Source organism: Larus michahellis, chromosome 5, assembly GCF_964199755.1.
Source record: "Larus michahellis chromosome 5, bLarMic1.1, whole genome shotgun sequence".
Lineage (NCBI taxonomy): Eukaryota > Metazoa > Chordata > Aves > Charadriiformes > Laridae > Larus > Larus michahellis.
Window position 1 is genome coordinate 14,862,523 of NC_133900.1, and position 27,981 is coordinate 14,890,503.

Genomic DNA, 27,981 nt, shown 5'->3' on the forward strand with positions numbered 1-27,981 from the left:
AAATATTAGATGGTTTTCTCTACTATCCCTGGGACAGCCCCAACAGGGAGACAGGACGCATGATATGGAGGATGCCCTATACTCTCTCTACCTGGCCGAATGTGGTGACTTAAGGAGTAGGGGACAATGACGGACAAGTTCCTGCCCGGTGCAGCAGGCACGTCTCCTCTGTGACTATGCCACCTTCCCAGGCGCCCTTGCATAATAGGTATGAGGCTGCACAAATGGAACCGAACAAAAATGAGGACAATGGTTCATCTAGCTTGGAGGTGTTGCCAAGGTTAAGTCAGCCTACGCCTTGTGTCAAAACCACTTCCATAAAGAAAAAAAAAGACAGGTTATTGTCATAGGAGACTCTCTCCTGAGGGGAACAGAAGGCCCAATATACAGACAGGACCCACTTCTTAGGGAAATCTGCTGCCTCCCTGGGGCCTGGGTTAAAGATGTGAAGAGAAAGCTTCCTACCCTGGTACAGCCCTCAGATTATTACCCATTATTGATTTTTCAGGTAGGCAGTGATAAAGTTGCAACAAGAAGTCTGAGGGCAATCAAGACAGACTTCAGGGCCATGGGAGGACTAGTTAAGGGATCAGGAGGACAAGTAGGGTTCTCCTCTATCCTTCCAGTTGCAGGGAATGATGAGGGAAGAAACAGGAAGAGCCAGGAGATCAATACCTGGCTCTGAGCCTGGTGTCACTAGCAGCATTTTAGTCAGTCTACACGACACCAGGCATGCTCGTGACAGATGGGGTACAACTGTCTCAAATGGGGAAAAGGATCTTTGCACAGGAGTTAGCACGGCTCATTGAAAGAGCTTTAAACAAGATTTGGAGAGGGAAAGGGGTAAACCCAGGCTTGCTAGAGATAAGCCTGGGGGTGGCTCACCAATGTTTGAGGGAAGGTGTGCTGTCTCAGTGGAGGTAGGGGATGGAGATCCATGTGGCAGCAAAGACGCAAGAGATATTGATGTGTTAGAAACCACGGAAGCACCTGAGAATTGTCATGTAGGAATTAGGGCTTCTCCCCCCACAAAGGTGGTGGGATCAATAGCCCAACTGAAGTGCATCTACACCAATGCATGCAGCATGGGCAACAGACAGGAGGATTTGGAAGCCACTGTGCAGCTGGAAAACTATGATCTAGTTGCAATCATGGAAACATGGTGGGATGACTCACACAGCTGGAGTGCTGCAATGGATGGCTATAAACTCTTCAGAAGGGATAGGCAAGGAAGGAGAGGCAGTGGGGTAGGCCTGTATGTTAGGGAATGTCTAGAGCTTGATGGTGGTGATGATAGGGTTGAATGAACAAGGCAGATATCGTGGTGGGAGCCTGTTATAGACAGCCCAACCAGGATGAAGAGGCAGATGAAATATTTTATAAGCAGCTGGGAGAAGTCTCACAGTCATTAGCCCTTGTTCTCATGGGGGACTTCAACTTACTAGATGTCTGCTGGAAATACAATACAGTGGAGAGGAAACAGTCTAGGAGGTTCCTGGAGGGTGCAGAAGATAACTTCCTAACACAGCTGGTGAGTCAGCCAACTAGGGAAGGTGCCCCGCTGGACCTGTTGTTTGCAAACATAGAAGGCCTTGTGGGTAATGTGATGGTTGGAGGCTGTCTTGGGCATAGCGATCATAAAATGATAGTTTTTGGTTCTGGAAAGATTTTGATTCTTTGGACTTCTGGAAGAAGGGGCAGGCAACTCAAGAGGACTAGAAGGAGGGTCATGAGGTTATGCAGGGAGAAAATCAGAAGGGACAAAGCCCAACTAGAACTTAATCTGACTACTAACAAAAAAAGAATAAAAAATGTTTCTATAAATACATTAGCAACAAAAGGAGGCCTAAGGACAATCTCCATCCTTTATTAGATGCAGGGGGAAACATAGTGACCAAGGATGAGGAAAAGGATGAGGTACTTAATGCCTTCTTTGCCTCAGTCTTTAACAATAAGACCAGTTGTTCCCTGAGTACCCAGACCCCTGAGCTAGAAGACAGGGATGGGGAGCGGAACAAAGCCCTCATAATCCAAGGGGAAATGGTTAGCAACCTGCTACACCACTTTGACACACACAAGTCTATGGGGCTGGATGGGATCCACCCGTGGGTACTGAGAGAGCTGGCGGAAGGGCTCACCAAGCCACTTTCCATCATTTATCAGCAGTCCTGGCTAACCGGGGAGGTCCCAGTTGACTGGAGGTTAGCAAATGTGACGCCCATCTACAAGAAGGACCAGAAAGAGGATCTGGGGAATTACGGGCCTGTCAGTCTGAACTCGGTGTGAGGAAAGGTTATGGAATAGATCATCCTGAGTGCCATCACATGGCATGTACAGGACAACCAGACGCGGTCAGCATCGGTTTAGGAAAGGCAGGTCCTGCTTGACTAACCTGATCTTCTATGACAAGGTGACCTGCTTGGTGGATGAGGGAAAGGCTGTGGATGTTGTCTACCTAGACTTTAGTAAAGACTTTGACACGGTTTCTCCACAGCATTCTCCTGGAGAAACTGGCTGCTCATGGCTTGGACAGATGTTCTCTTCACTGGGTAAAAAACTGGCTGGATCGCTGGGCCCAGAGAGTGGTGGTGAATGGAGTTAAATCTAGTTGGTGGCCGGTCACAAATGGTGTTTGCTCCCCAGGGCTCGGTATTGAGGACGGTTCTGCTTAATACCTTAAACGCCCTCAGTAAGTTTGCAGACAACACAGTGTTGATCTGCCTGTGGGTAGAAAGACTCTGCAGAGGGATCTGGACAGGCTGGATTGATAGGCTGAGGCCAACGGTATGAGGTTCAGCAAGGCCAAGTGCTGGGTCCTGCACTTGCGTTACAACCTCATGCAGCGCTACAGGCCTGAGGAAGAGTGGCTGGAGAGCTGGCCGGTGGAAAAGGACCTGGAGGTGTTGGTTGACAGCTGGCTGAATATGAGCCTGCAGTGCCCAGATGGCCAAGATGGCCAACAGCATCCATATCAGAAATAATGTGGCCAGCAGGACTAGGGAAGTGATTGCCCCCCTATACTCAGCACTGGTGAGGCTGCACCTCAAATATTGTGTTCAGTTTGGGCCCTTCACTACAAGAAAGACATGGAGATTCTGTAGCGTCTCCAGAGAAGGATAACAAAGCTGGTGAAGGGTCTAGAGAACAAATCTTATGAGGAGCAGCTGAGGGAACTGGGGTTGATTAGCCTAGAGAAAAGGAGGCTGAGGGGAGACCTTATCGCTTTCTACAACTACCTGAAAGGAGGTTGTAGTGAGGTGGGTGTTGGTCCCTTCTCCCAAGTAACAAGCGATAGAACAAGAGGAAATGGCCTCAAGTTGCACCAGGGAAGGTTTAGACTGGATATTAGGAAAAATTTCTTCACCAAAACAGTTGTCAAGCACTGGAACAGGCTGCCCAGGGAAGTGGTTGAGTCACCATCCCTGGTGTTCTTTAACAGACGTGTAGATGTGGCGCTTGGGGACATGGTTTAGTGGTGGAGTTGGCAATGTTAGGTTTACGGTTGGACTTGATGATCTCCAGTGTCTTTTCCAACCTAAATGATTCTTTGATTCTATGACCTCAGAAAACTTAAAATTCATATTGTTTGAAGATAGTTCCTTAAGTCACTTAACTCCAGTGTCCCCATCAGTAATCACTTAAACTGAGGTTCGTAGTAAAGATAGATGAGAAATATTGAGAACAGTCACCTGAGATGAAGCAGGGAAGTTCTAATCTCATAGAATTCGTGAAAGATTACACTGTCCTGCAGTGACATATCCATATAATCCTAACAGCTATTGTCATTATTGTGTTTTAATAAAGAATTTGGTCCACTTTTTCTTTGGATATTCCTAAAGAAGTCAATGGAATTTCTGATACAGTCATAACTGGTGGGCAGACTGCTGTCTTCAAAAGAGTTAACCAAGGATCAGCTAGAGTTTTTGTCATTGCAAAACCAGATAGAACAAATTAATTTCTGGAGATAACTCATCAAAAGAAATGATGTATAATTTCTCAGTTGTCTTGGTTAATATGTACTGCTAAAATTTCAGTTCCATAAAAGATGCTTGCTATCTTAAATCGCTAATAATATTTCTCATTTGTGCAGGACTTAGCGGATAAAATTATTTTTGTAGTCAGCAATTTCCTTAAACTCCTTTGTATTGGTGTTCAGAAACAATTAACACCCCCTAATGGAGGAAGAGTAATTATTTGACTTTTTAACAATTGCTCAGTGAATCATTGCCAAAGACCTTGGGTTTGGGGGCCTGTTAATTTCCAACTCTTTGTTAAATCCTCCAAGCTAAACTGAAAACATAGCTTCCACATTTTCTATTTTTTCCTTTCTTTTGCAATAAATATTATTATGGATATACAGGTCTCACGAGTAAAACAGAAAACCCAAATAAGTTGTTATTGTGATTATTTATATTTTAGAATGTATAAGGCTATTAAATCTTACTTAAATAATACCTTCAGGAAGTACTAGTATAGGTTTCAACAACCCTACATAGCAGTCAAGTCACCAAATTAACCCTGTTGTTGGATGTAGGTACGCGACAACTTTCTGTTAGCCCAACCCACTTTCAGAACAAGTATTTCGAACGCTTATTAGCCTCTGATTGATGTAGGAAAAATCTTATTTTAACCGACGCTGAAGTATGCGAGCTCTTTCCCTGCAAAGCGCCGTGCTCTGTCCAGCGCTAAAGCTATGCTTTCATCTGGTTATCTTTCAAGGCAACCTGGGTGGTCAGAAAAAGCACTTGACATCTTGATGCACTTCAGCAGTTTTACATATACACAGACTTTGTAGAAAAATAAATTTGTCATTCGTCACCACATATGTTGATCTGAGGAGTGAGGTTCCTGTGGCCGTAGCTCCTGTGCTGCTCAGCCCTTTCTCATTCTCTCTCCCTCCCTCCGCCTCCTCCTTCTTTCTCCCTTTTCCCCTCTTTCACTTTTCCCAATTAAACATATTGTTTCCTCAGAAACACAGATTTTCACAGAACAACGGGGAGGGACTTGCTCTGCAGAATATGCTAATCATTTGCGCTAGCTGCAAACTCATGTCAAAAAAAGTCTTTGTGCTGACTTCTTATATGGGCCAAACATCTAGAATATCTAATCTGTTATCGCTGTTCAGCAGGCAGTCTTGGCAACTGTGATCTATTCTGCTTTGCTTTGGGGAATGTGATAAAGAGCAAGAAACAGCTGGTTTAAGAAAGCCTTAGAAACATGTCTTAGTTTATAAAGACAATAATAATATTTTCATATTTGAATGGGTTGAGATACATGTTAAACCACAGCAAAGGGAAAAAGTAAGTAAATTCAAAATGTTTTCTCAAGTCAATAAAAGAACGCTGCAAAAAAACCCCTGCACTCTTGGGATTTCAGAGAAAACAAGTACACACTGTACGCATGCAATGAAAAAACCCTCCTCCAAATCTCATCCACTTAAACTATCCCCTTTACTCAAATATTTTTATATTATATTACAAAGCTGTGTTCATATGTGAAATATGACTATTCACAAATTCATTTTTCATATCGTTATCAACTCTTCTTTCCAGTCTGTGTTGCTAGTAAAAAAAATAATCTTAACCAGTTTAATTATTTTCTCCTGTGTGGCATTATTTATGAGTAGTGTTTGGACAGGGAAAAAAGCATAGTTTAAAAATGACAGTCTTAAACATATAAATAATTTACTATTGAGAATACAAAAGATGTTATTTAATATAATAGTGTATTAAGACAGTATTTCTAATAGAACCATCTTCTGTGGTTATTTTGTTGATATAGTTACAAGTGATAGCACGCATTTGGTGACTGCCTTAGACAACACAGGTCAAATTCTGGTTTTGGTTATTTCCAGCTAACTCTACTGACTACGCTGAGGAAGTGTTAAGTTAGTTAAGAATTTGGTTGTTAACAGCATGTTGGAAGTGAGTCAAAGATCACAGAAGTCTATCAAATAGCTCCCTTCGAGTTCAATGGGCTTTAAACCCTGTGGAAAAAACATCAGTTTCTAGGGTAACAAAACCAGAAAAAACACTTCATACATCAGGTTTTAGAGTCTACAGCAAACAGACAGCATCCTTTATTACTTGCATTTTAAAGCTATCTATCATTTAGAATAGCCTTTTGGATGGCCAACTACTTGTTTACATGATTTGAATGAACATGCTGATATTTCAGCAAAGGTAATAGTTTCAGGTGCCTTGGATGACAAACAATCCTGTGTTTCATGGAGTTTACCAGGAGGCTGGCAAGAAAGTGCTCAAAATACTTGCCTCACTACATAAAATCTGCTGTGAAGACCCTGAGTTATTCTGTCTTTGCTTGGGCAAAATCCCCTGGGTTTCAATGAGGATTGTACCAAGTGAAGAGCTGGATCTGTGACGGCTCAGGCAACATCAACATTTCAAAACAGACATCCTTTAGCCCCGTATTTTGTTATAGGTTTTACCTGGTATGTGACCTCTGCAAGTATAATAGAATTCTTTACAATAGTCTTTGCACAGGTAGGGAAGAGTTAGTTCTCTTTCAGGTGTTTCCCCTTTCTCAGGTGAGTGGAATAGATTCTGAGCGTGAGGTGAGCAGTGTGCACATTTGATTTCCTCCAGTAGCTTCGCACATTCTGTGTTGTTGGTAACAGAAAGTATCTGCAAGCCACAAACCAGAGACAAATAAATATACGACCTGTTTCCCCATCTTACACACACACAAAAAAGATTGCATGATCTAATGTAATAAATAGTGCTAGAGGAACCAACACAGTTAGCATAAATGCATCAGGTTTCATGTCACTGCTTCAGAAGTGCAAAAATTATTCCTATGAAATGTGCAATATGTCATTAGTACAGTGAGATTTTAAGCACTTGCGTCTCTTTCTCAGATAAGAATAATAGTACTCAAGTTATTTTATGGACTCACGCCTGCAATCTCTTAATCACGTAGACAATCTCTGAACTAGAGGGATCATTTATATAAAGAGGAGCTACAGCAGCAGGCCTTCTACCCACCTCTCTTACGAGAAATACTTAAAACCCTAACTTGTACGGTGACCTATTCAAGTATTTAGAGACTGAAAATTAAAGTTCTACCATCAAAACACAGCAGGAAAATCATATCTAGGTATTTGTTAATAGTTGTATCTTGAATGCTATCGCAGTCCAGCTACTGAAACAACCGCTGTGGAGTTCAGCAGGTGCCTTGGATTTTTCATGCTTTAAATGCTGCCCTGGTCTTTGTTCTCTCTAATGCAAACTACTTGGAGTTGGGACAAGCTGTATGTTTTCAGACAGGCCTTTTTATAAGTGAAAAAGTAGAATTTGTTCATAACATCTTGTTTGTCTCGATATTGAAACTGCAACTTTGTCCTGAAAAAAGAGCATATATTATGCATAGTACTTGAAGAAGCACGAAACCACGACTGATGATGTGTTTAAGTAAACACAGGAGCCTAAGGAGCGCAATGTCATCAAATCGTGAAAAATAATGGAAAACAGCGTAGTCGTCTTTATTAGTCTTTGAATGCAGTGCATTTTGTTAATCTATTGTTAACCACATGGATTGTTTTTTGATCATTCATCCCACTGGTGGGTAGTGGGAAATGTGTTCTCAGTTGAGAGGGCCTGAATCTGATCCAAGGCAAAAACAAAGCTCAGGTTCTTTCTGCTATTTGTTTAATGCAGTTCTAAACAAAGGCTGTAAGACAATTATATTAAGAAACATTGGTGTTGTAAATATTTGTATTCTGTAAAATTTGTACATATTTGTAAATAGCGCATTTGAAAATACTGACTCAGTTTTGCTATAGTTCATGTCTCTGAGCTGATTTGTAGAAGGACTTTCCAATGCCATTCCCTTGCAACATAACATTGAAGGGAATTATCAAAATTGCTTTTGATATAAAATAAGTTATTCAATGCGTGAAGACTCTTGATATGTTTGAGTATGTTGTCTCATAGGTTGGCTGTCTTCTAGGATGCAGTACTTTGATAACACAGTTCTGAACTCAGCATTTTATTTATGGATCATAGTTACATAAACCTCAGTTGAGAGAAATGCACTCTCCATTGCTTTAAACAGATACGTATTCAAAATATTACACAATATATGGCCTGTACAGTTACACAAAATCCTATTTAAAGGAACCTTAACTTAGAAGATGAGCTTTTTCCAGGAAAATTTAGTCTTACACTACATATATTGTCAAAAGACCATCCAAAATGTGTACTATAGTTTAGTGGCAGAAGTTGGACCACTGATTAGAAGAACATCCTTTGGCTTCTACCATTATTCTGGAAGAGCTACCATTGGCTTCAAAAACAATTCTTCCAGATTTGCCAGGACCATTAAATGCATGAAATGTTCTGTTCTTTAGACTATCTGTTCTCAGACTATCCTCGGCTTCATAGCACCTGCAATTAAGTAATGTGACTAACATCTGCCACGTATGGTATATTATCTCTCTTCAGACCCTTCTTGGGAATATAATTGTCTCACATCTTCCTTTGGAAAGGGTTTGTCTTTTTTTTTTTCTTTTAAACCTTGAAGACAGTAGTCTATTAATTGCATGTATGGCAAAAGGTTTGCATTGGCCCTGAATTCTTTGGGGAATTCTTTCCACAGTCCCAGCCCTCCTGAAAAAGTTTAGATTTTTTTGCTAGATTGCTCATTTGGGCCATAGCAGCAGAACTGTTAGCCTTAGTCTTCTTTCTTGAGTTTCAGATGTTGTTCTAGATATGGTAGATCTGGGGGAAAATGCCTTGAAGACAAGAAATAAAAATATAATGACGACTACAATAAACTATAACCAAAATACATAATAACTAAAACTTTGAACTTGACTTAATACTGCGTAGGATTGCAATCCAGGTAGTAGAGAACAGACTTTATATGCTTGCAGTAATCCACACTGCTGAAGCAATCTTCTGCATTAGCTGGACTTTCTTAAGGGATGATGGCATCCTGACCTTGGTACCTTGCACTGCTGTGGTTCTGGTGAGAAGTGGCCTGTATAATTCAGTCAAGTCATTGTCTGCCAAATAGAACAAAGTCTGAAGCCAATAGGGGATGACTGAATGCACTAGACATTAAATGCTACTTTTAAACAACATTATGTCACCAAAAAGCTGAGAACTCTCCTGAAGTAAGAATGAAATGACCTGTTTTGGTGTTTCCACCAAAGGAAAGAAGGAAAGTACAGCATGACTACAGACTCTTCTAAGTACTTGCCTACATTCAGCAGTATCACCTGCTTTGCAAAAGTCTGGGATGTTTTCATCAGGGAGTTGATCTCAGGCAGTAGGCTTTCTTGTGGTAGCAGTATGACTGTCTGTTTAGAAGTACAAGTAAACATGAGGTATTTCTAGGTAAATACTGAGTGTGTTTATTGAATTAACTCCAGTGATGCAGATAGAAAACTGTACTTCTACTGGAAGACTCCAGAAGGCATTGTGAACAGGGGAAAAAAAAAAAAAGCTACAGGATAGCAAAGCTAATTTACTGTTTCTTGTGGAAAACGTAATTGACGTTGCCTGGTGATACAGGAGAAGTAATGCTTGCCAACATTTCAGTCCTCAAAGTTAAGACAAAAGGATCCTAATCCCCCTGAGCAGCTGCTATCCAGGAATTAACCACAGGAATTCACCCCCTCATGTCATTTCTGGAATGAATCTTGGTCATATAATAGCTAATCGGAAGATTAAGGAATGAGAGTCAATCAATTATCTGAAAATCAAGTACGATGTTATTTAACTTTTAGAATGCTCAAGCAAAATAGGGCGGTAACGTTTGCTCTGTGTGAGGTCTGATGTAGAACTCTGTCCTGGCTGGGAGATAGGACAACCATTCTATTCTGAATTTCAGTAAATCGATAATGTATTTATCCTGGAGTATATTAAACCAGATTTAAGCGAAAGCTGAAATACTTGTTTGAATGAAGCTTTTCTGTTGGATCTCTATTTTGAAAATGACCTTAAAGTTGACAATGGCTTTGGTCTTTTGAAGAAATGTAAACTAATTTCCTGCTTCAATTTTTAAAGTCGTATGTGAAACCATCAAACTGCAGTGGTTTAAACTAACTGTGCTCTGGAAAATATGTAAAACTTCCAAACATTTATTGCAACATGCCTAATAATGATTATGCCTGCTGCTGACTAATTTACAACATCTGTAAGATCATCCTTTAATCTCTAACCACATGAAAGTAAAACGGGTAGACTAAAGGTAAGATAAATCCTGGAATGCACAGGAAAGCATAGCATACTAAATTGGTTTATCAACAAAAAGAATAGTGCAAAGAAGAAGAAATAGAAGAGGACACGATAGACAGAAATTCTTTAAGTTGAATATTGTCATCTGTTTTGTGTACTGTGTCATATCTAGTTTGAGAAAGACAGTGTAATTTCGATGTTAACAGGAAAAAAACCAGTGAAATAAGTCATTGCATTAAGCCGTATTTGATATACAAGCATTTATGTCTAAAAATCATATGCTTACGAGATTGTTCAGCTGTTGGGTTGAACATATGCTTCGTCTGTATTATAGTGCTGGATTATGTCATTAAAGAGTTCGGTTTCAATTTTAGGGTAATATGTAAATAGATCATTGTACTAAGGCAGCTGTTAAAGGGACCCCAAGATGAGTTATTTGTTTAGTTGGATGTGTTCAACAATAGCCTTTGTTCGTGAAAGAGCCAGAGCAAACAAATGATTGTAAAAGGGCACACTTGAAAACAATTACTTTTCACCCATTCCTTGACAGCCTTGGCTGTGAAACCATCCAAGGTAGAGAGGACTTCTGCGCCTGTCAGGCTGTAAGCAAACTTTTAGAAAAACTGATATTACAACGTTTGACTGGGATGTAGTGGCCCTTCATAAACAAGGGGAGACTGCAGAAAACTAGAAGACAAAGAGTTAAATGTCAACAACAAGATGCAAAAATCTTACTTGAGCCAGTGCAATGCTCTATCTGCTCATTATGGTAGCACCATTTCTGTTCCCCAAACCGCAGGCAGTGGGAGTGTTTTCATTATAAACGCAGATCAATAATTTGGTCAAAAATTCTCAAAGACCTGGCATCTTAAACAAGAAGCTCTTATGAAAATGTCAACTGAGCATGCTCAATTGCCTTTTTTTTTAAAAAAAAAAAAAAAAGAAGCTAGCGTTCAGATTTCTTTTAGTGTCATAGCCACTCCATCGGGTAGATATATGATGGAGTTTAAAAAAGTTGGTTTGGGAACTGTAGTAGAACACAGTTTAAAAAATGTGCTTATAGAAAAGTTACATTCAAATGTATTCCATAATAGTTTGCCATGTCTTTTATGGAATGACCACCTCATTCTGTCAAGTATAAATGACACATACTTTGACATTTTTTCTAAACATATATTGATATGATAAAGCAGGTTTGCGAGTCTCATAAATCTTTAGTGAAAACCAGCCTGATTTTAAAACCCTGTAAAATAATATTCCTTAAGAAGTGTAATTTGTATTTAAAAAAACAGGTTCAGCAGCTCAGAAATAGCTACTGTGGTAGCTGGTATGGTCAATTCACATTTATATCAGGTTTTTAGCACCGTTAGTAAAAAAAACCAAAAAACAAAACAAAGGGAATTAAAAGATATTTTCAAGGAATAGTAAGAAGAGAATAAACCCCTCAACTGCCTGGAGATTGCAAACTAACCAAAATTCAACTTCCAATTTACTGCATTCAGCCAATTACAACAAGGGTCTCCAAGCACTGAATAATCTCAGTAGCATATATGCCACCGAGACATTGCAAACAGGGTGAATTAAGGACATATTTTCCAGTTTTTTTTTTTTTTTTTAATATTTTTTTCCCCCAGCTAGAACTTTCAGGTTATCTGTGTGTGGTTAGCTTATAGTTTAATTCAGTTATCACACAGGAGCTTAATGACACTGTCTCTAGACAACATGAAGAAATATATCTGCCTTGAATCTCAAACTGCTGCTGCATATGGTATGAATAAAGAGAGATCTGCAGCTGAAAACCTGCAGTAAGACAGTTCTCACTCATCTGGGAATAGAGGGGGTAGGACAAATGCTCCCTCAAAAGGCATGAACATTTGGACAGAGCTGGGGACTGAAGGAGAATGATGTTCTCCAGTTTCACCCATTAGTGAACCAACTAACAAACACAATGGTGTTGTTGTTATTCTTTTGCCATAAGCAACAGGACTCTGTGTGTGGGCAGCAGTTTAGTGGGGAGGAGGATAAGTCGACCCCTTTTTGTCCTATTGATTTTTTCCTATTTGCATGACTTGAGCAAATTAAATGATGCAATATGGCTTTTTGTTACAAAACAAAGTGAGAGATACCACCCAGACACATATGTTGATTCGTAGAAGCTGTTTACATGAGAATGGAGTGAAATCTACCGTGAACTGAGCATAAAAATTCGATTCAGGCTGGGTATTTTTTTTTTTATTATGCTTGGGCCAGCAAGACTGAAACACAAGTTTTCCAAGAGTCTCTCAGACCTTGACAACTACAGAGTTGTAACTGAGGAATTCTTAATTAAACCTAAACCAGGATGGAAAAAAAAAAGGGAAAAGAAAAAATAAAAAAGACACCTGATTGTTTATTTCACGTGCAGTGATTCTTAATGACATTATTCAGCAAGTTCCCTCCCTGTGCGTACCCCTGGATGCAACACTGGTCATCCCAGCAGAGCGGATCAAACCCGGTCCTGCGGGGTTAGGTACCCACGCGTTTGCAAAGCTGAGCAACAGGCTGATAAACAGAATTTAACTTGCTAAAGGATGCAGACAAGTGACAATTTTAAGAAATCGGTGAGCAGAGGAGGTGCTTCCCTTCGCATGACCGCAGCTTGAAATTGGGCAAGGAGGCTGCCAGGTAATGTGAAAAGGAAGAGTATCTCACGGCACCTTGTGTGAGAAACCGCCCGTGAGCGAGAACTCTTAGACCAGGGTCCTAAAAGGCAAACTTCGGGGGTCCTTTGCAGCCGATACGCGTAATTCTGAGTGACAGATGGGCCCCGAGGAGGCTGGAGATGATAAAGTTCTGGTACACCGGCACCATCTACTATCCAAAACCCGTCCTGACTAGACACTCGGAGCAAATTGGAGAAGCTTTTTCACCCCAGAAAAGAAAATCAACCGTAAAGCACCGCCAAGCGAACGTACCGGCCCCACCGGGCGGCAGCCGAAGCTCCCCCCCCTCGCCCCTCCCGGCTCCTCCACCTCTTCCCGGGCGGCGGTACCTGCGGGGCGGCCCGGCCCACCGCGGTACCCGGGACGAGCCCGGGGCCGGGGCCGGGGCCACCGCCAGCAACTCTGGCGACCAAAAAAAAAAAAAAAAAAAGTAACTTCCCCGACCGCCCGTCCGTCGGCTGGCAAAGCGCTCTCCCCGCCGAGCGCCCGTCCCCTCCGGGGCAGCGGCTCCGCACCCCGCGACTCCCGAGGAAATAAATCAGCGCCAGTGTCATGTTTCTGCTTCGCCCTCACCTCCCGGGCAGAAACCGTCGCCCCCCCACCGCTGCATCCCCCTCCTCCGCACCCCGCCCGGCAAAGCAGCAGGTTAGCGGCTGGTGCGCGGGCTCCGCGCGAAGGAAAAAAAAAAAAAAAAACCACCAAAAAAAACCCCAAAAGGCAAAAAGCTCCCCCCAAACCCCAAAGCAGCCTTAGGGGGTGCCTACCTTGGCCTCGGTGTACAGCAGCCCCTGCGCGTCAGTGCGGGAGCAGCAGGACAGGCGGGGGTAGAGGCCGCGGCACATCGCCTCCCCGCCGCCCGGGGCCTCCGGGGACAGCACCCGCCGGTCCCGCTTCTTCAGCCGCCTCGGCGGGGTCCCGTTGAGGCACCTTCTCCTCCGGGCGCCGCTCTCCCCAAACTTGGCATCCCCTTCGAAGAAGCACAGAACCACGGCCACCAGCAGCAGCTTAAACGGCAGCATCTTGAGCATCATGCCTGAGGGAGCGTGTGAATGCACCCAAAAAAGGGGGGGTAGGGGAGGGGGGGGGGAGAAGGAGGGGAATCCCACTGACTTTTCTTTGCACTTCGGATCAGGAAACCACCTCCCTCCCCCAGAAGGGGAAAGTCTGGAGGGGAATAATAACGGTAGCAATTAAAAAAAGCCGGCGGAGGGAAAAGCGCTTTCGGCCACCCCCGCTTCCGAAAAGGCGGAGGGGAGAAGGGCAGAAGCGGGGGAACAAACCCCCGGCGGGGGTGTGTGGGGGGGTGTGCGCCGGGCGGGGAGGATGCTCTCGGGAAGCCGGCGAAGTTGTGCAAAAGCGGCGCACAGGTTTTAGCAGCTGCCGCTGCCGCGCCGAGGCGCCGAGGCTCGGGGCGGGCCGGGCAGCGGGCGGCGGCGGCGGCAGCACCAGCCCTTCACTTGCCGTCGTCCCATAGGAAGGGTGTCCCCGAGGTGGGACGGCGGCGGCGGCGGCAGCCGGGCCGGTGGATGCCCGCTCCGCTGCTGCCGGCGGCGGCTGGGGCTCGCTCGGGCTCTCATGTTTCGCTCCCTCTTTTCTTCTTCTTTTTAAGCCGCGCGCGGGGAGGTGCTGCCACCGCGCGCCCTGCACGTCACCCGCCGCCACCGGCCGCGCGCGCCGGACCCGGCGGGAAGCGGCGGCGACGCGCCCGGCCTCGCCCCCCAACCCCCCCCTCCCCGCCTCCCCTCAGCGGCGCGGGCGGGAGGCAGGGACCCTGGAGCGCTCCCCTCGGCGGCGGCACCGGGGGTCGCCCCCCCCTCTCCCCGAGTCCCCCGGCCCTGGAAAGGCGCCTTCTCCCCCCACCACCCCGCCTTGTCTCGGCGGGAACCGGTGGAGCCGCGTCCGTGCCCGGCAGAAGGCGAGCGCTGTAGGTGGGTCCCGCCGCCCTGAGGGCTGAGGTGGCCGCCCCGCGGGCCCGGCGGCAGAACCCCCCCCCTCCAACCTTGGCCGGCCTGACAGAGGAGCTGCATCCGGGCGTGACGGGCCGTGCCCGCCGCGGGCACCCCCGACTCATCCCCCGGGCGCCAGGGAAGGTTCCAGAGGCGCGGGGAAGGCGTCGAGGGGTGCAGGGGAGAGCGGCGAGGTCACCGCCAGCTCCCGGTGGGTTTTTAGCCGAGCTCCAGTGTCTGTCAGCGCAGCGACGCTGGCACCTTTGCCCTGACTGTGCCAGCCGAGTTCCAAGTATGGCCAGTTGGTCACTGGTGGCAGTCAACATGGCGGCCGTTGGTAATGGTAGGAGGGAGCAGGGTGTGGAGGGGGCGAGTGTCCTCCTGGTGAGCTGAGGGTGGGAGACCTGTGTGTGGGAAGAGTGGGACCAACCGAGCGTCAAGCACTTGGGTGACAGGAGCCACCCAGAATGGGAAAGGGTGACCCGGTGAAGTGAATTTGTGGAGAAGGATGCGAGCCCAGAGGACACCAGCCCAGGGAGAGGCCGAGGACCCTGGGGAGGAGGTTGTACAGAGCCCCGCAGGTGGGAGGAAGGAGTTAGAGCATAGCCAGGAGGTGCTGGCTTCTTCCCGTGGGGAAGAGGAAGGTGCAGAAGTCCTTAGAGGCAGCTGTAGTGCGGGTGCAGCCACAGCCGCTGACCTGGGGGTAAAGGGCAGCTGGACAAATAGAGCCCCGAGGTCTGTTTACCAGGGACTTGCTTCTGATCCCTGAAATAGAGGAAAAAATGGCTTGCACCCAAAGAGCCTCCTTAGGAGGGAGACTGGAAAAGTAGCATTGCATGGAGCTCCTGGTGCATGGTAGTGTTGTTTCTAAAGCAAACAGGGCCTCTTACTGTTCTCACGTGTATTTTTAACCAAAAAAAATGAGTCTCTTCAGATTTACGTTTGAACTCTTATCCTTAAACAGTCCGCACTGAACTAAATAGGAATTTGGACAAATAGTACATCAGATAAATCATTGAGTAGGCATGAAGGCTGTTTCCTCTCCCTTTAAGTGCATTTCTTGAAGGCTAGTGGTTCCTAAACTCATGACCACCACTTGTCTTACCACCAGTCTCGTTTGGCTGAAAATGTTCCCAACCAAGGCTTGAGCTACGTCAGCGTGAATGAGGGGGGCCTCTGGCACAGCCTGGGTCCCGGCACTCGTGTTGATGAGTGAAATAAGGATGGCACCCTTAGGATATCAACAGCACCGGTGATACAGCGTTCTTGCTTTGTAGTTTTAGAAAAAAGTACTGCTTTGCAATACGTGAACTTGTTCCATGAGCAAGCTGACTGGCAGAACTGTAGCAATGTAGTTGTACTGCAACAGTGATGCCATTTTTATTACTCTTATTATTACCTAGATTATTCTGAAATAGAAGCAATTCTGGTATAAAGCAGAGTTACGGTATCAGAATAAAGTCACTTCTGTTCCTCAGCAGACTCCTTACAGAGGGTTACGCTGGCAGAATTGCAGTGGCAAAAGGACACAGCTGGAGGTCTGTGTGTCCCGTTCCCTGTGAAGGCAGGTGCTCATACTTTTCAAGTAGATTGCATACTTCTGCCCTGCATCTCCCTTACTGGAGTGGGAAATGGGAACTCGGTGGAAAGAAGTGACTGTGGGGCAGATACCCTCTTGAAAAAACAAATAGTGAGAATTTCTGTTAAGCAGTTGTGGCCTGCTGCTCACAGTTCCTGTCTCACTGAAGGAGTGAGGAAGTGAGGAATATAAATCTATATGATCAAAGTAATACAGCTATTAGTAAATAACCTTTCTTCCTCCTTCAAGTGCTGCCTGCATAAATATCCGTTTCTATGTATACCTGTAGTAGTTCTCAGAGGAGGTGAGTGTGAGGTGTATTAATTAAATAGAGAATGATTTCCCGAAATGGGATTTAGATCAAGTTGCCAAACTAAGAAAGAGCTGACAGTTTGTGAAGGTCAGTTTCTACACAGAAATTTTACAGAGATCTATGATGGAGACATTTCCCAGAAATTCTGTGGAATGTACTGTTGACCTTTTATAATATAAAGTGCTCAAAACTTCAAGCTCTGTAGTGATAGAGTGATATAAAGATGTATAAGCAAAACTTGGAGAAGGTTGAACGTTCTTTAAAACCTCTGAATAGAAATTGCTGATTCTTCAGGTTTTGTGCAAGACCTGATTTAATCTTATGTTCCTTTCCACACTTTAAAAGTACATGAGGACTTCTTTAATAAATAATTCTTTTTTTTCAAGCTGATCGATACAGGATTTTATTTATAAACCTTTTTAATAATGCAAAGTTAAGGTCAGTATTGGTATATGCCAGTTCAGAGTGTCAACTTCATCTGACTTCCAGTCTCTGATAAACAGAGATAAGGGAACACTTACGAAGTAAAAACATATACGTAGGAAATATGGTTAACAAAAACATCGGGTTTTTAAGGCAATGTGGATTCTGCCATATGAAGCTCATTACGAGAAAAGATTAAATATAGTAATGCTGTAAGTGGGCTGAATAAATTCTGTAATTTGTTCAGAGTATGTAGGATGTAGATGGAAATCTTTGGGTTACAATGCAATTATGTGTGAAAGGGTTAGAAAGTTTTTTAAAAGGAAGCTATTGCTGCTACGGTGTTTGAGTGTAGCTAGATTTTCTTCTAGTTTTGCCTAGGACATAAGTACACTGTGCTTATTTATGCTATTACCATCATTATCTCTATTATTATCTATATCATGATATGTCATGGTATCTGTATTGTGTGAATTTAATGTGTCAGAATACCCTTCAAGGAGCGTAAGGCTGATTGTGGCATGTGCTTGAGCTTATTTCTCAGATTATTTTATGTTCTCAGACAGTCATACATCTTTTACAAGGGAATTTAAATGCACCAAGAAACTTGCTTTAAGGTTTAAAGTTACTGATTTCCTCAGTAGTTTGAACAGAAGAGGAAATGTGTAGTTATATGTAGCAGTTAGTGTCAGTTTTGGGAAATGCAGTTATCGTATGAGCTTGCAGATAGGAGCAGAAGCTGGGCAAAGTGATCTCATGGCATCGGGTTTGATGGAAGCAAACAGAGGCATGGAATGATTCCTGAACTACCAACAGGTGTTGTCTTTACATATTCTTGTGATTCACAGAACAACTTCACATGCGGTCACCTCACTTTTGCAGCTAAGCCCATGCCGTATGAGATGTGTCTTACCAGCAGTGATATCAGGGCTAAATTCCTTCCTTCCACACTGCTGGCAAATACTTGGCATGCCACGAGGAGGAATATTGCTGTGTTGGACCAGGCTAGGAGAGAAATCAACACTCCCCTTGGGCTGCGTCTGAGAAATTACGGTATTTAAGATACCAGTACAGGAAGGTCACCCCTCTCTATCAGGGACACTTCACTAGGTGAAGCAGGTGGACTTCAGTTCTCGGAGAGTGGCTCTGCTTTTGTTTTAGCTGGCATTTGAGTGGAACCTCTCAAACACGCTTTTGTCTTGCCATTTATTTTGTGAAGACAAAAAAGTTTTTTTTTCAGAACCACTTCATTGTCAAATTAAACGAGGATGGAATCTCTCCATATCTCATCACCATTACACTTTTCACTGAATCCATTGTAACATTATACTTGTTATTTCAAGCACTCTCCCTAAACTGTGGGATGTGCTGTGAAGCCAATTATTCTACTTCGTTTCTTAGTTCTAAGTAGTCCTGTGAGAAGCAGGGAGTTGGACTCAATGATCCTTATGGGTCCCTTCCCACTTGAGATATTCCATGATTCTGTGTTCTTTTTTGGATCATTCTGTGTCATAGACCAGCAAGAAATACTCAGTCATGGATTCTCCACTGTGGATGCTCAAAATTAGAATTTCATTTCCAGATTCAATTCTGACAGAAAGCCTTTAATTTTGAATTTTGTATGTTTCATTTAGAAAGGAAAGTAGAAAAATCTTTCTAAAGTAGTCAGATAGCTCATTTTAATTGCTTTGAAACAAAATCGAGCTTGAGAGTCTGAACTCTGAAGCTTCTGCCTCAGCTGTGGCTCCTGAAAGTTAAAGGGTCCCATCTCCCTGTTTTCTGTCAGCTAGATGGACAGAGACCCAGAAATCTGGAAATTTGGAATAAGGACTTGGGCAGGAATCTCAAGGTTTGGCAGTCTGAGCTCCTGTGCTTCTGGCTTTTATTGGGTGAAAGCCCAACTGTCCTGAGAGTCCCATTAGAAGTGAAGTTGGAGTTTTTTCTGGCTCTCTGCTGCATCACTGGGGCTAGGGTTCCTGTGGCTTCAAGGCAGAGAACTGGAATATCAGGAAACCCTGACTCTGGGACAGTCTTTATGGCAGGAGTTCCCCACAGCTGTGAACTCTGCAAGTCCATTTGCTCTAGCAGCTCCTCTGGTAATGAAGAAGGAAAACTGCTGGAATGGTTTCATAAAAGCATCTTGTGGTTAGTCAGAAGTTTGTAAAACCATTATATTTTTGCTTATATTTCTGTTTGTGATGTAACAGAATTTTTCAGTTTGGTCAGAACATTTCTGGTTGGTTCTATCCACCATATACTATAGCCCACATCATTTCATGGGGTTGAGAATAACATGTTGCTTGTCTTTGCATACCACAAATACGAGGTGTGAAAGCTGGTATAACATGAATGAACAGGACTTGTTAGGATATTTTTTATGGGAAAATAGGTGCCCAGACAGTCACAGACAGGTTTTTTGGGTATGTCTTTACCACAGAGTTCCCCATGGCTCTTAGAAATCCTCTAAACCAGCTGAAGCCACCTGGACCATTTGGGACTGTAAACTAATGCGTCTACTCTCTAAACATGACTTCAAAAAAACCTGAGTCCCGTCTGGGTACAAAAGCAGTATTGGGCTGATGTTAACTCCGCTTGATTGGCCCATCAGGGAATATGAACTACAGATTATTTTAGCACATCACGTCACCTGCTAACACAAACCTTCAATTACGTGTGTTCAATTTTGCAACATAGGCTAGGCTAACTAGAAGGCAGATAAAGCAAACCATTTTATGAGGGAATGAAGACTCAAGAGGCCCTCTTGCCTATGGTCTGCGTGCTTTCACTACCTGCTGTAATTCACCTCAACAGTGTGTCTCTATTTATGTATGTTACAAAGAGACAAAGGAAGCTGCTGTGGGAAAATCTTTCTTACCAGGGCCTGTAGTGATCCCACTGCCTGCTGCAGTTTACCAGCCACATGTACGCTATCCCTTGCTCCAGTGTTTGAAGTATCCCTAACTTGCTGTACGAACAATTTGTATGAGGTGCCACCGAGGAAACTCTGCAATGCTTGTAATAATTATCAAAGGAATAAAAGTCTTTCTGAATAGTGATATTGTGCATGCTAGAACTAAATAATGGGACTAAATATTTGTGCCTCGTGTTCTTTGTTGCCTGCTGTGTGTGGGGATGGAAATTATGGCCTGGCAGTATTAGAACTAAGCAGTCCTGAAGCTCTGCTCTGAGCCGATCAATGACTGGGATGTCAGATAGGGTTCCACAGATTTTCACTGTGGAAAATGTGCAGTGCATGTACATTTCACTCTGTTGCAGAAATCAGTGTGAGTCGATTCATATTTGATATAGGGGCTTCAGGAAATTCTTCACAGTAGCTTTCATATAATATTTGCTAAGGCACCATGTACAGCATTGCTGCATGTAGAGAGTGTGTACTATATTAACTGTGCTATTTGAGGCTACTTTCCAAACAGTAGAAAAACTTTTCTCCCACAGGTGGAAAATAACAATGGAGTTAGCAACCATTGTCATATATTTTCCTAGAACAGCATGTGTCTAATTCATCTGTGTAATACAGCTTTCAGAAAGCTGTATCTGATTCAGTAGCAGAACTTCTCTTTCAGAAAGTCGGGAGTTCATCTCAAATACATGCACTCCTCGACACATCGTTCTCAGAACTACCAAGTGCCGTGGCCTATGGAGGAAAGTACCAGTGTACCTAACAATCATTCTCAGACACATGCTAACAGCATGCTCAAAATCAGTCGTTTTGGCCTGTAGTAAACGATTTCAGAACGGTGCCGAAAGCTGCCTCACATTTCTGGCATCGCATATGCTTCTGCAGTATCATGTGCACTTCTAGGCTGTCTTCTCTGTGCCGGTGTAATGTGTACATACTGCATCTTTTTGAAGTGCCTGTTTAGCCTGCACTGACCTGCAGTTACAAACTCTACCCTTAGTAACTTTCTCTGTCTTGCATCCCTGAAGGGGCGTTGGGAGCGTTGTGTTAGCAGCCTAAATCCTGACCGAATGAGATCAGTCTGGAGAGGATTAAAGCTACAGTCTGAGTCTCAGTCATGCAAAGAAAAAGTTGGAAGAAGCAGGTGATTTTGTAAACAGCTAGTTCTTACGGAGACTGTTTTTTGGGAACCCATCATTGAAGTGACTGAGTTTGGCCTGCTCGCCCTCCCTCACACTCCCATGATGCACAGCAAATTTCAAGCATGTGGATCTTAGATTATTTACAATAGTCAACCTTTAACTAAAAAGTGGTGCTCAATTTCACTATAATTAAAATGGAATGCAGACACCGGTTTGGCTAGGAGTTTAGGATGTGGTCATAAAGCTGCTTTATCCACATGGAGCACTATCTAACTGTTAGGTTTTGGGACTCCCTGGTTCTGCAGGCTGATACTATTTTGCCAGGAATGTGGTTTTCAAAGACAGATTGGACCATATACATTCTTCTAAACCTTGAGATGAAGAGTCCATTAACTTTGTGTGAAATAAATCAAAGTAGCTGGTAGGTTCACATCCAGGTGGCAATGTGTGAATCATTTCGTTCATTTGACTGTAAGATGTATGAACAAAGAAGATCCTTGGATAAAGATGTAAACTGATGTAGATGCCAGATGAACTTTGACTGAACTTAAGGCCGAACCATATTTAAAAAAATAAATAAATAACCCAGGATAAGGAGACACAATAGCAGATGCTGGAACCATCTGTTCCTGGACAACTCTAATAGAAAACTTTGTGTAGTCTATTGTATGTTTCCCTATTAGGTAGTAGTGTTCTCTGTATGAATGTGGTCTGCCTGTGGTGAGGTATTTTGTTCAAATTACCTTATTGTCCAAATAACAGACCTGATCTCCAGGTGAGTTGTCCTCAATCCCAGAACTTTTATATGCAGCCAGGTTTCTACAGGATTTGAAATTCTGTGTATAATCAAGTGATTGAGTTAAGCACTCCATGCTAACCTTAAGGCATGTATTACAATCACTATCAAATGAACTTTAAGGATGAGCTGTACTGCTCCACGTAATTTGTTACAGATGTGAGGGAATCCCTAATTTCCCAAGGAATGGTCACTGCAGACTAGATGTTGTTTGAATGAGGTAAACAGACTGCACTTAACCCTTACTGCAGAGGTTCGGTTCTGATTCTGGCAAAAACATGATATAAAGTGGTCGTTATTCCAGAATTTTAACCTTTCCTACTCCCCATATAATTTTTTAGAGTAGGGCCTAAATGGTTATTTAGGGGTGGTACATTCCACCCCTAAATGTACCACCCATTCCAGGGGTTGTACAAAGTTACACCCTTCTTCCTATGTGTGGGACAAGATTAGTAGGTGTAGGTCACCACTCAGATATGATATAGCAACCAACGTATTAAATGTTGACTTCCATAAAGGGTGATAATCAGGATCGATTTTTCAAATCCAGCCGCTGGAATAATGATATTTAATGGTTTTTAATATGAAAATACACTGTTTGCAGGACAATGTGTATATCATGGACTAGTTGTTGAATTTTGCTAGCAAATCAGTCAAGTATGGGTGGGAGTCAAATGAGTTTCTGCTGCCATTCAACGTTTTTGGAAACTGAAGAGTCAGTTGGTTGTTCATGAGGGAATACTTTGTTCCAGCAGTCATTTTTGTCTAATGTAAAGTCTGAGATGCTAGCACTGTACTTGCAGTGGAACTGTTTGTGATAACCTTATCTAAATATATGTAATGGAGGAAGGCCCTGAAGACATTCGAATCTTGTGTCTCTGGCAGCTTGAAGGAGCAGAGGGATTGTGTGGGCTGTTCTCTCTGGACCGATGTTTTTTTTCTATAACCTCACACCGAATGTTCAGTTCTTCTGGGAGGCTTGTGTATTGCTCCACCAAGCATGGCTTTCCAAAGGGTTTGAACTTTAACATCAAGGGCACTTGCATGTCTCAGGAGTAGGTAATCTGTACAGACAAAACTTTAGGAAACACTTCTAAGTGACAGCTGTACGTTCCCTGAGAGTGCTGTTGTACCAAGAAATCAATGAACTAGTCTGGAAGTCTGCAGAATTAAATGGTTTTGACAGAGCTGAGGGGACAGGTAGCGATTCTAAAGTTTCCAGAAGTTTGGGGTAGGAGACAGAGTTTTTAAAAGTTTTAGTTGTAATTTTTAATATGATGTTAAAAATGTAATTTCAAGCAGATAACATAGTAATTATGAGTTAGTTATTTTTCTGTTTTCCTACAGGGAGGGGGTCATATAGGACACAACTAGGACACTTCTAGAAAAAGAACTTGATGAGGAAACAGTCCTGTGCTTCTCTTCTTCTTACTGATCCTTAATTTAGAGATTTCTCAAATAGGATTCCGCACTGTACCTTGAGATCCACCTACCTACAGCCATTAGGATGAGATGGAGTTCTGAAAAGATGTAACATTTAAATGTGTTCATTTTTATTTTCTTACATCCTTTCTCAATGTTGGCAGCCATTCACCCCTTGATGAGTAGAAGGAAAGATCCTTTTATTTGAAGAAAGGAAAATTAGTCTAGCACTAAAAAATAGGAAAAAAAAAGAATAACAATTAATGATAAAATAGAGAAGGAAAAGTGAATAATGAAATCAAGGTTCTTTCAGATATCCTCTCCGCTGTGGCTTGATCTAGATCCCATTGAACAGGTTCCCCTAAATTAATCAGTTCTCTCTTGATCGTCCTCTTAATATGTACATCCTTCTAGCCTGGGCCAGAACTTCCGCATTACAACACCTTGATACACTATTTCTTATGAGTGCAAAGTTGTTAGCTAGCCACATATACAATAGCTGTTTACGTACATACTTAGGTTTATTTTTATACTTATGTTATTAATATTACATTAATATGGAATATTTTCAGTCATGCATTGATAGGACAATAAAATTGGTTCATGTACCACTTAACTTCTGAAGAATCGAGGAAGCCACGGTTTCTGGATAGCTCTGAAACAGAAACCGTTGGATGTATTCTAATTCTTATTTGAGAAAACATTTATTGTTAAATCTCTCTTAGAGAAAGCTATCCATTTCAGTGACCTTACTTGTACAATGTGCACAATACTTACATGCTTATTTGAGGAGTATTGTGAAAATGCAAAGCACTTCATAAGTGCTAAGTACTGTTTATAATAGGAAATTTTTCTTACATTCCCAAACTAGCTAAGACCTTCTCAGTAAATTATTTAACGAAGCTGTGCTGGAGCTTTCTGTAGTGTTTAAATGAGAATAATGTTTCATTGCTTCGTTTGTCATGTAAGATACAGTCATTGTGTATGGCAGTCCACAAACTAGAAAAGAACTATAGCACTGCAGTTTATATTAAATTATTATATGTGATTAACATGGATTTTTCATGGGTATCAAGTGCTCTGAATAACTGTTTTAACATAAAGCAACAAAAATTGAGAGATCTTCTGCTTTGTCATATAGGTTTAATGCTTTATGAGTCTACATATTCATAAACATTGTGGAATATTTATTATTGACCTGATGGAAAAGAACTGAGGTTCTGTTGGATCAACGTGTGTCAGAAGTGCATGAATACTCAAATATTCCAGTTCAAGTGAATGATAAAAATTCCTTCTTTTTCATAGTTACATTTTTACATTTTAAAAAAATGTAAAGTACTCTGGAGTTGCAATTTCTTGAATTTTCTTTGCTCGTGGAAACGCAGCTTTGGTTGATACTATGGTTTTGTTTACATAGCTTTAAAAAGGAGACAATTGGAAATGATGATATCACTGTTTTACAGGTAGCCAACACCCTTGGCTGCGTGAAATTTGGCTGAGATGGTGAGGAGTGCTGCAACCCAAGTATGATTCCACCGCCAACTCCATCGACGTTTCATACTGAGAATGGGTAATTAGTTTTCACTAAAAAACTTTAGTTGACACTAAAAAATATGGGTATTGCTACAGAACGCTATTTGCAGGACTTATATTGAGTTTCTGGTACAATGTGCATCAAAATTAATTTTATTTTCACATGGGTCATGGGTAAAGGTGTCTGAATTACCTAGCTTTTGGAAATTCACTGACTACAGTGATGCTACTGGAATCAAGCACATAATGAAACAGAAAGCTGAATACAATTATGTTTAGAACCTTTATTATTTAAGTTGGTTTAATATTATCTCTCGTCTTTAGTTTTAAGCCCCTTGGAAGTTAATTTTCCATGTGTATTTTATATGTATTTATATGTTGCCTTGCACAGTGGCAATCTACATTTGATTTTGTCATCTAATTCATATTACAATAGACTATAGAGTAATATTAGAGTAAATTTTAAAGAATCTATGGAAGTATAGAGATTGTAGAGAGAACATTTATTAGAATGGTGGTGTATATGGAGAAGATGCATGCTTCTTTCTATTATTACATGAAATATCGGTAGGTAGGAGTTGAGACATGTTGAACTCTGGTGTGAACTCCGAGCTGTAGATAATACTCAGAATGGTGATTTCCTGGTTTTGTCCTATGAATAATTCTAAGTAAATGAGTAAAGATTGCATGTTATAAAAAAAAAAAGGGGGAAATGTTAAATTAATAGATTGATTCATTTACTTATTGGTTGTCTAGGTCTTAATGTAAATTTTAAATTTGGGAAAGGGAAACGTAGCCCATTACTTCTTTGTTACAGAAAAATTGAAAAATTCTAAGCTTTTGAAGTGTCCATGCTCTAACAATTAAAGAAGTAAAAATAGCTGAGTTTCATTAAAACCAGTAGCACATTTGCTAAAACCTGTAGCAGAGGCATATTTTTGTCCTTGATGTCTAGTGGCTTGGAAATTCTGACAGGACTTTCTGTGATCCCTTTCTGGACACATTCAAGACCCACTCATAAAAGAGGAGAGGAGGCTTATCAGCTGTTTGAAACTGTCATGTTGTCTCTGTTGATCATGTCTCTGTTGATCTCAGTTATGATAATTTCTGCTACCTAAGAATCTGCCCCAATCTGCCCCAAGGTCTTTCTGCAAATACCCTTCTGTGTTATTTTCTTTAAAAGGCAAAAAACCATACCCATGAAACAACAACAAAATGCCTTGTGCTCTATCTTACGCATTATTGTTTTAGAATATTAGTGTAGTGGCACTTTAGTAGCAAAAGAAAGGAACATGGCCTGCCAACTAAAGCAGGATGCAGTTTCTACCCACCGTCTTAGATGGTCTTATGATGTCCTCTTTGCTAACCAGCTTATCTGGTATTGAATTACTGTCTTCTTCTCATTACTTTAAATTCCAAATATAGAAATATTTTTACTACTAATAAGGCAGACCGAACCAGAAAAATACAGTATCATTTTCAGATTAGACTTGTAGCACTGAGACTTAAAAAAAAAAAGAAAAAAAGAAATCTAGTGCTGTTTCACCTGCAAACTTAAGAGCTTTGGTACCCAAGCACAATCACTGAGAGATCATTTCTATGGTGCCACATCAGAGACAACCACCTAAAAAAGTGCTGACTTAGAGATGCTATGGAAATACCTAATATTTTGCCTGCATTGCTGGCTTAACTGTAGGGAGGGTTCAGCAAATCCAAAGAACTCTGAAGTGATACTTCTGCAGTTTGCTGTCCTGGATGCTTCACATTCCATATGTCCTGCAGGAAAGGAATATCTTTTTGTTGTTGCTATTTTGTTGTTGTTGTTTCCCTCCCCTGCCTCTCCCTCCTTAGAACCAAGTGTTATTCAGTGGAATTCACCTTGCAGAACAGGAAGAAGACTTAAGACTCCCAGTCTTCTGCACAAACATGTGCTACATATGTTGTTTTGGTTAGCAGTTCAAGTATCCTAGCAAGTCCTACTTAATAATCTATCTAATAAGGCTTGATTGTGCTTCACTGTGTTTAAATCTTTGGGGGAGCTGTTTGGATAACAAAAGTGCTCCAGTGCCCGCATTTGTGTAAAACTCCAAAATTAGAAAACACAGCCTTTAGTGTCTCAAGGTCTCAGATGAGTGAAATACCAAAAGAAATTGCGTGTTGCAGTATTTTACTCAGTATCTCAGCATTAGCATACACGATACATTGTGTAAATACTGTGTGTTTATACTGTATTTTCTGTATTACATTTTGTTGGTGTGAGTGTTAAACGGAATGGTCAGAAAGCAGTTTCATAGCTCTTTGCAGTAACAGAACCTGCAGAAGGAAAAAGTCACTGTAGGTAGGTTTCATCTTGGCAATAAAGGATTGTGCCCTGTGTGTTTTGAGAGATTCTTCTGACTTTTCTAGCTTTAAACAGTACTATCAGATTGTAGGTGGTGCTATTTCTCATTGGCATTATGTTTCCATTAAATAATGTATATTGAAAATAACATGTCCTCACAGGCTGACAACATCTTATCTCCATCTGGAAAAAAAATCTGCATTAAATCTTAAGAACTGATCCTGGATAACTAGTAAAGTATTGTTGTTGTTATTATTATGCAGTATCTTTCTCCTATCTAATTTCTCATGCTTATGCAGTACAAATGATAGAATACAAACTTCCGTTATGTACTTGGCCTGAGTCTTAATATCTCAAAGCTATTACTTAAAGGAAAAATTTTTTCAAGCTACAGACCATAGCTGCTGTGACAAATAGGGAATTCTAAAGGTCGTTACAGGAACCTTGTTAAACTTAACATGTTTTGGACCTTCAAAATCCCATTCCTCTGGACACATTCCTTTACCTCACATCAAAGATATCCGTGTGTGGTTCTAGTGATCGCATTGTTGTAGCTGAGGTTGTTTAGGGTTTTTTTGTTTAGATATAACTCTTCCTTTCCCTTCTGCTCTGGCATTATTTTCACTATTCCCAGTGTTTTTACTTAAATTCATCATTTTGAT

General features: G+C 42.0%; 2 protein-coding genes across 2 annotated transcripts in view; one reads left to right on the top strand and one right to left on the bottom strand.

The window, feature by feature from the left end:
* Window positions 1–13,935, bottom strand: part of HHIP (hedgehog interacting protein) — a 74,843-nt gene extending 60,908 nt beyond the window's left edge. The window contains exons 1-2 of the mRNA XM_074588877.1: window positions 13,669–13,935; window positions 6,449–6,644 (exon numbers count right to left, since the gene is read on the bottom strand). Of these exons, the coding sequence (XP_074444978.1) occupies window positions 6,449–6,644; window positions 13,669–13,935 (463 nt within the window). The remainder of the gene's footprint in view (window positions 1–6,448; window positions 6,645–13,668) is intronic.
* Window positions 1–26,485, top strand: part of ANAPC10 (anaphase promoting complex subunit 10) — a 188,398-nt gene extending 161,913 nt beyond the window's left edge. The window contains exon 6 of the mRNA XM_074588887.1: window positions 24,909–26,485. Coding sequence (XP_074444988.1) covers window positions 24,909–24,912 — 4 coding nt within the window. The 3' untranslated portion in view covers window positions 24,913–26,485. The remainder of the gene's footprint in view (window positions 1–24,908) is intronic.
* Window positions 26,486–27,981: the final 1,496 nt, after the last annotated feature.